Raw genomic sequence first — 12500 nt, 5'->3', positions numbered from 1 at the left:
AACGAAACGTTTGCTGTCAACAGCAGGTTTTCCAGATAATCCGTTTTAATCCGAACAACCTTCGGATGGCTTTCAGACACGTCCGAGAGAAGAGCCTTCGACAGTTCTGGCCGCTCGCCAAGCACTCCGAGTCTGATTAGCTTGTAATTGCGTATTGTTTCCCCCGTTGGTGAAGTAAGACGGAACTGAACGATAGACAAGGAAGAGGACGGAGTACAAAAGGGAACGAGATAATGTCAAGCTTCGGTTCTTGAAATCTGCGAAAGATTGCTCTTCTCCGAGTTAAGCTTCTTGAGAAACTACTTGCCTTGGTAATGACGAAGACCACAAAATAGCAGAAGACAATTCAGCAACACTAGAATTATTCAGTTAGCATAACTAAAATTCTTCACAGTCAAATTGGATTATTATACAGAGCTTATCTCTATAAATTTAAATTTCACGATATTTTTAATAGATAATAAAAATATCGGATCGTCATTTTTAATCGAAATAAATTTAGAGTCTAATGTAATAAAAGATTCAAGAATTTATAAGACTTCGAAAGAAATGTCTTCCCACTTAGTTGATCGCGCCTTGACTTTGTAATACGAGTCTGCGAGCGAGAATGTAAAATCCGACAAGCGAAAATGTTGCATGGAAAAGACGACCATCGGCATGTGTCTTTCACGCGCGGATCATCGACGGGGTCGAGGGCCCATGGGTCCTTTGAACACGGTCATGCACCTCTTTTGTGTCCCGTCACAATAAAGAACCGTGGACCCTTCTCCAACTTCCTTTTCCATTTCTCCTCCTCCTCCTCCTCCTCCCCCTCCTCCACGGGGTTTTTTAACGGAATTTGAATCGATGCCACGTTCGTTCGGGCGCGTTGAAAAGTGATCGTTAGAGTCCCGCTACCTCGTTAACTTTCCATCTTTCCTAACTCGTTAAGCATCCCTTGAAATTTGGTGGAAGCGTAGACGGCGTGCGTTCAAGAGCAACATTCAACGTTCTCGTTTGTCGTCGCTATTCCGTTCGATATCAATCAATTCGCGAACGTAATAAGCGAGTCTTTGTACGTTTCCGCGTAGGGAAACTCCGCTTCATCGTCGAACGAGGAAGCAGTTTGCTCGCTTAATTTCCACGATCGAAAGTTTGACGCGTGGCTGCGGGAATTTACCTGGCAAACTTCTCTCCGTCCCGAAGTCTTTACGATAGGAGTGGAATTTAAATGCTTGAAAAATTTTCGCCAAGTCTGACGGGCGAAATTGGTGACTTGAACATTACCATGAATGATGGCCGGAAAGCAACTCTCGGGGAAAAAAGTTAAAAGAATATAAGAAATCGTACCGTCACTTCTGGACGTTTTCAGGATATCCGTGGAATTCAACAGAAAAGTCCAAATCGATCGCGAGGCGCGCTATATTTCGTCTGTTATCATGAATCCGCGCGAGTCCCAGGGCTTTTCATTCGAGCTTTTCATTCTACCTGTCGCATCGCGTCCGACTGTGTTTCCGAACGAAAGCGAAACATAACTGGTGACGAAATGCGATTGACGACACGTAAGAATATCTTTCGACGTTCGTATGTCACGCGGCACGTCCTGGGTCGTTATTGTCACCGTTGAATCCAACAGAAACGAGAAATGAGCAAAGAAAACGTGTGCTTTAAAATTCGATACGCGCCAACGGCATCGTTCCTTTTCATTTCCATTTCTACAATCGTTTTAACGCAAATATCACTAGTACAATGTACATCTTTCAAAATACATCAAAAACAACCAAGAAGAGCCATGACATATCATGAAATAATGTACAATCAATAATTATAAATAAAAATACAACTTTTCAAAAAATATCAATATCAATAAAAAAAATATCAATAAAATTTTTATTCCCGATAAATTAAATCATTTTTCGTATAAAATTGTACCAGGAATCAATATCATCGAAGTATGAGGAAATGTTCCTTTTCAAGGGTGCGAACCTGATACCGCGAGAAACACACACACACACACACACACACACACACACACACACACACACACACACACACACACACACACACAGATGACAGAACTTGAACTGTAGGATGAATTTCATCGGGGCCATTAGGGATGAAATCGAACCGAGTGGACACCACAGCGCTTACTGCTGCATACGAAAACCGGTTCCGAACCACAATCCGCTAAGACTGTCGCAACGAACTTACTCTCCCGGTACATCGACGAAACTACACGTGCACGCATCGTTGCGTGTGTAACGCTATGACGTTGACGGGTTTACAACCGGCAGAGCGCGTCTCGTCACACACGTGGCAAAATCTTTTTCGCAACTGAATGAGATTACGCGTCGCATCGCGTGGAAAAAGTTAATATTGTGAATTCTTGCGTGGTGTGAACGGAAAGGTAAAGAAGATTCATTAGGAAATTCATGATTTCTTATCACGCATAATACTCGAAAGGATAACTTAACATGTTCTTAATATATATAAAATTTAGTTAAATCTAAAATCTAATCTACTTTCTGATCATAGAGGCGCGTTTTAATTTAATTAAAAGTACATATCAATTCTTTACCTCCGTTGCCGTTCAAAGAAATGCTTACGCATCACGGTTAGCGACCTTTTTATGATTCCATCCGAAAATAAAGGGTGCAACGTGAACGCGTCAAGCTTAAACGCCACATGCCTGTCAACTTCGTTTATGATAGAAAAAAAAAAAGAAACAAAAAACTTTGCGCGCGCAAGCTAGGATAAAGGATAAAGATAAAGATTGAAACAAAATCCCTCCTCTGCTAGTGAGATTGCCCTTAACCCTCGCACAGATGTTTTCTCTCTTCATCCCCAAGGGGTGAGTCACGCAAGGCCAACCTTGACTCACGAAAGCTCGATCCCTCTGCATTTTCTGACCGCTATATCCTCCTTTTACCAGCCTATATACATCTACAATACTAATTAATACCACTCGGCCGCCCCGCAATGAAAGTCACGGTCGGGGAATGAGCGAAAAATGAGTCGCATGACCACACCCTGAAACATGCGGCGAGGGTGTTGGAGACAACGTCACCTTCACGGGCGTCGACAAAGAGGGTCGTCTCACGCTTGGCGTCAAAAGAGACCTGAGGTACTTACGGGAATCCCCTCATTGATAAAAACAACCGTTCGAGATGCGAGAAGCACTTCTCAATGCTCCGAGGGGAGCGGTGTAACATCTCCGAAAGACTGTAAGACTCGAGCCGAATATCGCATAGAGAAAATCCCAAACAGAGCTCTGGAAGCCGAATAAAGCTGGGGATTCTCCGAACAATCGAGCAAAATCAAAGATAATATTTCACAAATCTCATTTCGCTATGTTTGAAAAATATTTTCTGATAAATTCATCGTATTACTCCAACATCTTTGTTTATGTTACATTATTACTACTTCAATTCAAAAGTATCATACAGACAGAATAATTTCGAATTTGTATAATTAGTTAACAATGGCAAGAGTTACATTGCCGATAATTGAAAAGAATATTGTAGTCATATGAATAGTAATAGCCAAGGACTAATTATTCGTGTTTCGCGGTGAGTCAGATTAATGAATTCAATCGAGCGCCCGCCACTTTACCTCGTCCGACCCGTTAACGTCGTTATCTGTATAATTTACTCGCAATACGACAGCGATAAAGGCGCGGTCCAAGAGCTAAGAATAAACGGTCATATTTATTATCCGCCCAGCGTTATAATTCACACGGCGATATAAATTCGTTTAATCGAGCTCCCTTCTCGCACGCACGCTCGTCGCGCGTCTTCATCCTCTCCGGACCGCGCCGGACGCCTTTGAGATTTTTACGCGATCGTAAATAAGCGCGTAACGACGAGCGAAGACCGAGAGCGTGGGAGGAACGAGGGGATCGAGAGGAAAAAAAAAAGGACACGCGCGTACTTCCCGCACAATCGACTTTTACACATTCCATTTCTTATCGCAAGTTCCTCTTTCTCCTAACAGTCGCAAGTCTCGATACAGTTCTCTTTCCGCGACGAAATAACGCACCGTAAGCAAGTATATCCGGGAAGTTTGGGCCATTGAACCGTGCTGCTGGCGAATACAATGAGCGACCGAACATGTAGACACGGCCACTGACCGGTGTTCGCCGGTGTACCCCAGCCGATATCCCCGACAGATATGTCGTCCCCTAATAGAAAATTGGCCCAAGGGCCGTGACCGCGTATCGACGTTACGTCAAGTCACGGCACGTCGATCGTAATATCGACATTATGAAATAATTAGCGTTGTCACGGCGCAGAAGAACGATATGATCGATCGATGAAATCGATCGCTTTATCCAATCGCCGTAATTCCACAGCCCGCTAGAGTATCCGGAATACGCACGCACGCACGCACGCACGCACGCACGCACGCACGCACGCACGCACGCACGCACGCACCATTCCCATTTGTTCTGCATTACGTGGAGCATAGTAATTGTCCTGTCTACAAAAAACGCCGCACACGCAAATACGAGTCGCGACGACGATCGCGACGAGAAAAGCAAGATAGCCGCGAAAAGCTATGTCAAGCGGACAAATTTATCGAGGGACTATCGGATTGTCGTCGCGTTCGCTCCGCGCAAAAATAATTTTGACTTTCGACTTAAAAAGACACGTAATTAAATCCTACGAGACAAAAACAATCAACAAAAACGTACAGAATAAAAACGCGCTTGTCACAAATACGCATACTAATTTATTTATCGGAAATTCGATTATAAACTTCCCTTCTAAAAAAGGGATAACAGATAACAATGAAGGGACGAAATTACTCGGTTCGAGAAATGTCAATGGAACGCTGAGAATTTCTCGATAAGCCAATGAAGTAAATAATTAAATTTGTTTCTCGTTAAATAAAAACGACCGGGATTTCCCGTAAAAATTCTCTAACGATTACTTCATTCGACATTCATGATTCATAACTTAACTCGTTTTAGTCTCTCTAATTACATTTTTTTTTATCGCGTCCCGCAACAGATGTACATCGCTCTAAATTAATTTTGTGGAATGTTAAGTAATATGATTGCATTGCCTCGACCCGCTTCTTTCTTCTTCGCCACGAACGTGACGATGGAGATGTGACAAATACCAGAAAGGGTTTAGACGCCTCGTGGACATAAGAATGCGTGAGGAGACAATTTAAGAGAATTAAGAGTTAATTGCCTTGAATTGAAAATTTCGCCGCCAATTGAGGCGGGACGAGTATATTACGTGGAAATAGAAAAACGTGTCAGTGCGATTGAAACTATGTGATGAAAATAGTCGCTTGATAATGCATTTCGGACTTCTTCTTCCAGTCACAGTAGAATTGATCAACGAGCATGTTTATCGCCGTGGCGATCAAACGGCGCATTTGACGCGACGAGCATTTATGTTATCCAACATAAACGACGGCGTTTATTAAATGTCATCGAGTCGGAAATGAATCGTTAATTATGAGAAAATTTTTCCGCGAATCACGCGAGAAATTTCAATCGAAGCACGTGCTTCCTAGGCAATAGGTAAACCAGATCGACGAAAGTAATAGGGTCTTGCACCAACGTGGCTGTGTCATAACACGCTCAACAATGTCATGCCGTTATTACGAGACACAGCACTTGCATGCGGTTGCACTATTACTGGTAATTTCTTAATGACTGCGGAATGCTGGGCCGTTCGAAGGGAGTGAAAGTCGCAGCTGAACGGCTGAAGCTCACGGTGGTAATCGCGATGCCTCGAAGGTTTTGCACGAGAATGAGACGTTCTCTGCCAGTATCTAATCACATCGGATGTAAAATAAAAAAAAAATAAAAAATCATCCCAACTGAATTCAGATTATCCAAATGTTATTATCAATTAGAGGATAAAAGACCGTCGGAGAGAATAATCAAACTCGTTCACAAAACAGATGAATAAGAAACAACGATTGTCCAGTTCATCAACATAACATTAGCGTTGGTTACGAGACGATACAAGCTATAAATATCTAGCTTTCTTTCTTCTGTAAGAGCACGGGACCTTCGGTCCATTCTTCTGTGCTATGAAGAATGCATGTTTTCAACTGTCTGAGCGATACGACCGCATCCATCATTCGCGGTGATAAACGACTGCGAGAACGGACGTAAAAATGATACGCCGATAGTCCGCCGATAAAGCAAAAAGTACCGTAAGACTAGCGCGAGGTCTATAAATAACGTAACAACGCTAATGAAGCCCTCGTTATTATCACGCCCCGCCGCAATCGGACGGGTCTCTAACGACTTGGAATTCTTGCTTTCATCCGTACTGATTGATAACGCGAAACAATAACGGATAACGCGGATACAGCGATATTATTCTACACCGGGCGACAATCAAATCAGATTTTTTGTAATTCGATAGCTTATGATTGATGATAAAATGATCTCGTGTAATATCGGGCAAAGAGCCATTGTCTATCGCACGAGCTGCAAGTCGAAGCCGAAGGTTGCGACGAAGGATCAGGTTGGTTGGTTGGTTGGCTGGCTGGCTGGCTGGCTGGCTGGCAGGCAGGCAGGCAACCGACGGCGACGGGGATAATTTAACCATGTGGCGAGGAGCCGGTTTTCCATGGCGGCCTATCACGAAAGTTGCGCGCGCGGAGGTACGACGAACCGGAGGGATGAGTCACGGCTGTTCTTTTCTCTTCCCACTCCCTTTCTGTCGCGCCGAGGTCGCGGCGGCGGCGGCGGCGACGACGAGGGAGGGAAGAGAGACCACGGCCGCGCACGCGAGAGTACAGCTGAATCGTGGGGCTGCCAGGGAGGAAGATGAAGAGGAAGGTGGCGACGGCGATGAAGGAAACGAAGGAGGATCAACCGTCGCGAGATCCCGCGGCTACGCACGTCGCCTACACGCGGCTACGAGCTCTCGAGCGAGAACGAGATAAGACGAGAAGCTGCGCGGGACGACAGAAAAAAAATTCGCGAGAGAAACGAGAAGGAAGGCGAGAAACCAGCGTCGCTACTTATTTATACATCCGCCGGCAAATATGGATTTATCGCGGCTGCCTGCCTGCCTGCCTGCCTGCCTGCTCGCATTGGCCGGAAAGAGTTACAGTCGATTCATTGCCGCCTCCGGATAATTAAGTATCTCGCAGTGTGCTTTTTCAGAACGCAGCAGGTGATACAGGAAACGCTTCACCTCATCGTTATCAACACTCTTAATATTCTTTCCTAGAGTAAACGAATCAATCGCGAAGTAGCCGAATTTTCTTAAGAAGGAATATGTAAATCACGTTGCAAAAATTGCTAAGATCGTGCGACATAACGTCACAACTTAGTCGTTTGTTATATCCGTAATTTTTTCCAAAATTTGATCGCGACCCAATTGAAAGTTCCGGTTAAAATTTCGATGCATTCCTATGACGAAGGGGCATATCATCGTTGCGCGATCATCGTCAATCCATATCGCTCGACATAATCGCGCTGATCGAGGTATAAAGCGCGCGTAACGTGGAATAGCTTGTTAAGCCACGACGAAGATTAATAATAACGTCTCCAAAGTGAGCTCCATCATTCACGGAGCTCGTGAAAGGCCGTCGCGTCGTTGTAATGGCTACGCCGACAGCGTCACGAGGTATAACGTGTAGCTGCATAATACTTCATCATTTCCCTGCGCGACAATGATATGATACGAATGGCCCTCCTCTCGCCGATAAATGCGCAAACCGAGGAATCGTGAGCGAGACCGACGAATAACTTCGTTAACGCGAGAGGCCTCCTCGCCTCGCGATTCGATCACTTCTACCAAATAAATCTCCGATAATCGCGGGCGTCTTCGAGATTTATCGGAGACGTCCCGAGGCCAATTAGGCACCGTCCGAGAACTCTCTCGATCCCGTGACGACTATCACGTGATATCCGTCCGTGATTATCTCTCGCCGTGCGGCGAGCGCGCGGATCGCGGCACGAACTCCAAGGGAAAACACGAAGTGTACGCTTGATCAAACACGGGCCGTTATTGGCCGAGACTTTTTCGACGCGGCCGGCCGGATCGATTATTCGGTCGCGGCGACGATTATGCGCGGCCGGGAAAAAGATCGAGGAAGTCGGAACGGGGTCGCGGCGATTCATTGCCGCTCGTAAAGTCGACCGCCCCGTTTTTCTCCGCGTCACGATCGTGCACCTCATCCACGGCCACCTTGTCCTGGAACTCGTGTGCACGCACTGGAGCGATACGTGTTCCACGACGGAAGTCGTTCGACGAGGGAAAACATCTCGCTCGCAACGGGCAATAACTCATGCCCGGCGCGTTATCGAAACGCGTTGCGTAACGCCCATCGCGCGGACTCTATTCATCGCCGCATCGATAACAAGGAGTGGCAATATCGGCAACAAAATTGAAAATTGGCGACTTTTTTTCAAGAATAAACGCAAATGCACGGCGCGATATCAAAGAGCGGGCGTAATTAGAGCACGAGCAAAATTGGACTCGATACCCGTGCGCGAGCGAAACAATTATTTAGCGCGAAAACACGCGATTGGTGTTATGAAATTTAGTAGAGACGAAATTATCCAATTATATATTACTAGCAGTTAAAATTACGGAAATAATGTTTCAATTACGAGGGAAACGTTTTCAAAACGAACTACTATCGAATAATGAAAAAAACATACTTGCAAATGTAACATCTCGCTCTCCCGAAAATGAGAGGTAACAAAATTTTCGCAATCCTAATAACAGAGAAATAATAACGTTAAAAATAACATTCTATGTTTATTTTGAGAAGTGTCGTGTTTTTGCAAGTACGCTTTTTGTCACTCCATCAGTCGGAGTAACACAACACGCTCGTGTAGATTCTTTCGGAACAACTCACCTCTGCGAGTGGCTCTTCCTTGGTGACATCTCCATTCTTGGGCGCTTCATCGCGGCTCGGCTTGGTCTTGTCCTTCTTGCTGAAGCTGATCGACCTGAAGGACCACTTTTTCTTCTAGAAAATGAGAAAACACATTTTATAGCGGTCGGCAGATTCATCGCGTATATAATTGCGCGCGTACTTGTGGTATCAGTAGATACGTAAGACTTGTGGATCAAGATAAACGCGAATATATTTCAACGTGACGTAATACGAAGAAAATGTATTTGTCAAAACCACGATTAATTAAACCCTAATCGGCGAGCGCAGATGCGAGTCGCTTTACCTTATCCTTCTTTTTGGTTTCTTTATTGTCTGGAGAAGTGGCAGTGTTCGGACTGGCAGGGGTGGCCTCTGTGGGCGTCGTGACCTCAGCAACCTCCGCAGGAGAGTCTCCAGACGACTCTTGCTTCGTCTCCTCGGCTTTTACCTCCTCCTGCTGCGGCTGCTGAAAGTAGAGATAAAGCCTCCTTCGAATCTCATCCTCCAACGTATAACGTTAATCCCACGCGAATAACGAATACCTGCGATTCGAGTGATAAACATGCTCTCGATGTATAATAAATGTAATATATGAACGTCCTTTTGCGGCAAAATAAATTATCGGAGCTTTAAAATCAATCGTTGAAAGAATCTCAAAAATAATATTTTATTTTATCACAAAGATTTCCTTATTTCCTTATAAAACGTAAATGAGAAAAGAAGACTATAAAAAATGAACGGTATCGTTCGCAAGATATATTACACGTCGTAAATTGTGAATCCTATATCGTAAATCGATACTTTGTAAAGCCACAATGTATGACTTCTCGCGGTAATACTTCCGAGTCCTACCATTTTGCGAGATGATAGCGCTTGAGAATCATCCGATAGCTGCTTTCAACGCGCCTCCTCACGCGATATATTTAAGGTCGTTAAAGTGAGATCAAAGTACCTTTCCCACCTTAAAATCATCTTAAAATCGTAGACCTCATTTACAACTTTATTACTACCGTTCGCTTTGCTACGTTATCATTAACAAAATATTAAATGTAAATTGCAGTACACCGACAGCTTTGACGAGGAATTATGTTATCATCAGAGAGCTAATTAGAAATCGATATAAATTTTTCATTAACTTAAATTACAAAGTTGACATATAATATCGTAGAAAAAAATAAAATTATCTCGATTTTTCAATAATCTATCTCGATATTTGAATCCTGTTAATTTATCACGAAAACGTAGAAGCTACGCGATATCGAAAATCCGGTTATCTCGTTCCCCGTAAGCTATAGTTGCGCAAAACCGATTACACGGGCATTACTCTTCGCCCGCGAGCGTATACATTTCCGTGATGATACTTGTATACTCGTCGAAAGTTTCTCATCTTGCGTCCGGAAGTACCGCAGCTACTCCGGAATGAAGTCGCTTAACTCTTTCCCATCGTGTCCCGAGGCCCATCACTTATAAATAATATCAAACTTCCATGAATCGAGTTAGTTTTAAAGTGCGGAAAGTGCGCCGTGCACGACACGAGTTACACGGACACGAGAGGCTCTTTTGTCCCGGTCTGAAAGGCCCTCGACGGTCTCTCTCCTCTCTCTCTCTCTCTCGGTGAAATGTGCAGCAGCTTACCAAACTAGCCGAGAAAAGTGCAGCCGCAGACGAGCGAAGCTCGTCGGCTCGTCTTTACGCGGAGAAAGTTCGCCGGAGCCGATTACATTTCGAGTGTCGAGTCCCAAAGCCTCGGATTTCCAAGCTTCGCATGGAGATAATTGCACTTAAGATCCAGTTACAAGACAAATAAGTCATTGAAAAATCGTCGAGTGATGATTTCTACGTGGAAAAAGATGATGTTGAATCAGTGGCGTCATACGTAACTGAGTATAATCTTATTAATTCAATAGCGGTATTAATAAGAAAGAAATAAATATCCGTTGGATCAACAAGATTATTTTCAATTACACTTGAACTGTTGACTCAACGTCGTTTGTTCCGCGCATTAATTAACATGAATGGTTAATGATCTGTTATCGAATTTAGGTATAGTTAATTCATGAAAAATCATTCTTAAAATAAAATGTGAAAACGTTCTGCGAATTTACGAAAAAAAATTTTTAAAGGGATTATTAAGCACGGAGAAGACCGTGACGACGCGATCGTTCATTATTTCAGTGTATGTAATTATAGTTGATGGTGCAAAACATGCTTCATTAAGAATATTTCTTGGAAGCTGATTGAAAGACAAGTCTCTCAGTATTGTCTCTTCGAATTTGCAACTCGTCATTATCCATATTTCCATAAACAGAAATTATTTTATAACGTAAACCATTTTCATCTTCTTTTTGCACTCGCGCGCCATATCTTTCGCAAAAGTAAACTTTTCGAAAGTAAACAATTTTTTCTTCTGAAAAGTGGAAAATTTTTGCTTTTTGTGTTTTTTTTTAAATCTGATATTTGTTTAGCTATTTTTATCTTCCATGTACAATTCCGATCGATAAAATGCCGCGACGGCAAATACCGTCGGAATCAAATGAAATAATGTGAATGGTGTTTCGCGAGTCGCAGCAGGTGACCGATCGATCGTACAAACAACGAGCTACTTTATTATCGATGTAAATACGTGAGAATAATCCCATACATTTACTCGTGATACGCACAAACACGCACGTACGCGCGTACGTCGTGATGTGATAAAACAACACGGCCGATCGAGCAACGTTCCAACGGCGTTGCTTAAGAACGATATAAATCCGACGTGGGCGTTAGACGGCGGATTTCCTGATTTACAACGGACTGTGCGAGGCGCGACGCGCCGTCACATTCGATTACAAGTAACGCGCGTCTGCAGAACCGCCCCTCTCCCCCCTCTCTCTCTCCCCCTCCCTCCCTCCCTCTCTCTCCTCTTCTCCTCCTTTTCCTTCTGTCTCTCCCTCCGTCCTTTCTCTCATCTCTGGTACCGCCACACAATGTTGAGACAAGGCGAATCTCCTCGGACGCGTTTTGCGCGTATTATATTATGTAAATACCGGCTTATTTCTGCATTCACGAAACGCGCAGCAACGAAGAGTCTCGCGGTATCCGACGAGGGCGAGATATGAGCAAAGACAGAGGAGGGAGCGGGGGAGGGGAAACGAGGTTCGAAAGAGACAAGGAGTGTGAAATATTATCCGCGACGTAAATGCCCTCCCTCGAGTACAATGACAGCATCGTGTTTAATGCTACATATTGATATAAACTGCAAAACAATCGAAGATTGCAGCGTATACAAAAGTCATTTGCGAACAAATTGATGAACGAATTGATGGAAAATCTCTGACCGAGAGGTAAAACAACGAACCGCGTTTCCATTCTTCACGTTGCATCCATGCCAACAAGAAGAGTTAAAAAATCACGACGGATAACGCAACGCGAGAGCGAGAATCAACTGATTTTTTTTTTTTTTCAAGCTGCGCTTCTCGGACACGAATAGCTGTGTTAAATTGCATCGCTCGGTGTAAAACGAAATAGTGAGTTAAGATTCCGCGCGCGGATCGTATTACCGAAGACGCAGACAAATAATATGTAATGAACGTCTTGCCGACGGGCCGATATATTGGAATTCGGAGGCCACACGAGTTTACCATTAATTAATATTCAAAGATACGCGG

At 44.0% G+C, this 12500-nt stretch overlaps 1 protein-coding gene across 2 annotated transcripts in view; it reads right to left on the bottom strand.

Moving 5' to 3' along the window:
- Window positions 1-12500, bottom strand: part of LOC105427514 (uncharacterized) — a 90378-nt gene that overhangs the window by 24483 nt on the left and 53395 nt on the right. For both annotated transcript variants that reach the window (XM_089082008.1, XM_089082009.1), the window contains exons 3-4: window positions 9155-9316; window positions 8830-8943 (exon numbers count right to left, since the gene is read on the bottom strand). In XM_089082008.1, coding sequence (XP_088938134.1) covers window positions 8830-8943; window positions 9155-9316 — 276 coding nt within the window. The remainder of the gene's footprint in view (window positions 1-8829; window positions 8944-9154; window positions 9317-12500) is intronic.

Source organism: Pogonomyrmex barbatus, unplaced genomic scaffold (assembly GCF_055798465.1).
Source record: "Pogonomyrmex barbatus isolate J1 unplaced genomic scaffold, ASM5579846v1 scaffold5, whole genome shotgun sequence".
In the NCBI taxonomy this organism is placed as follows: Eukaryota; Metazoa; Arthropoda; class Insecta; order Hymenoptera; family Formicidae; genus Pogonomyrmex; species Pogonomyrmex barbatus.
Note: the sequence above shows the minus strand (reverse complement) of the source record. Positions and strands in the feature narration are given on the sequence as shown.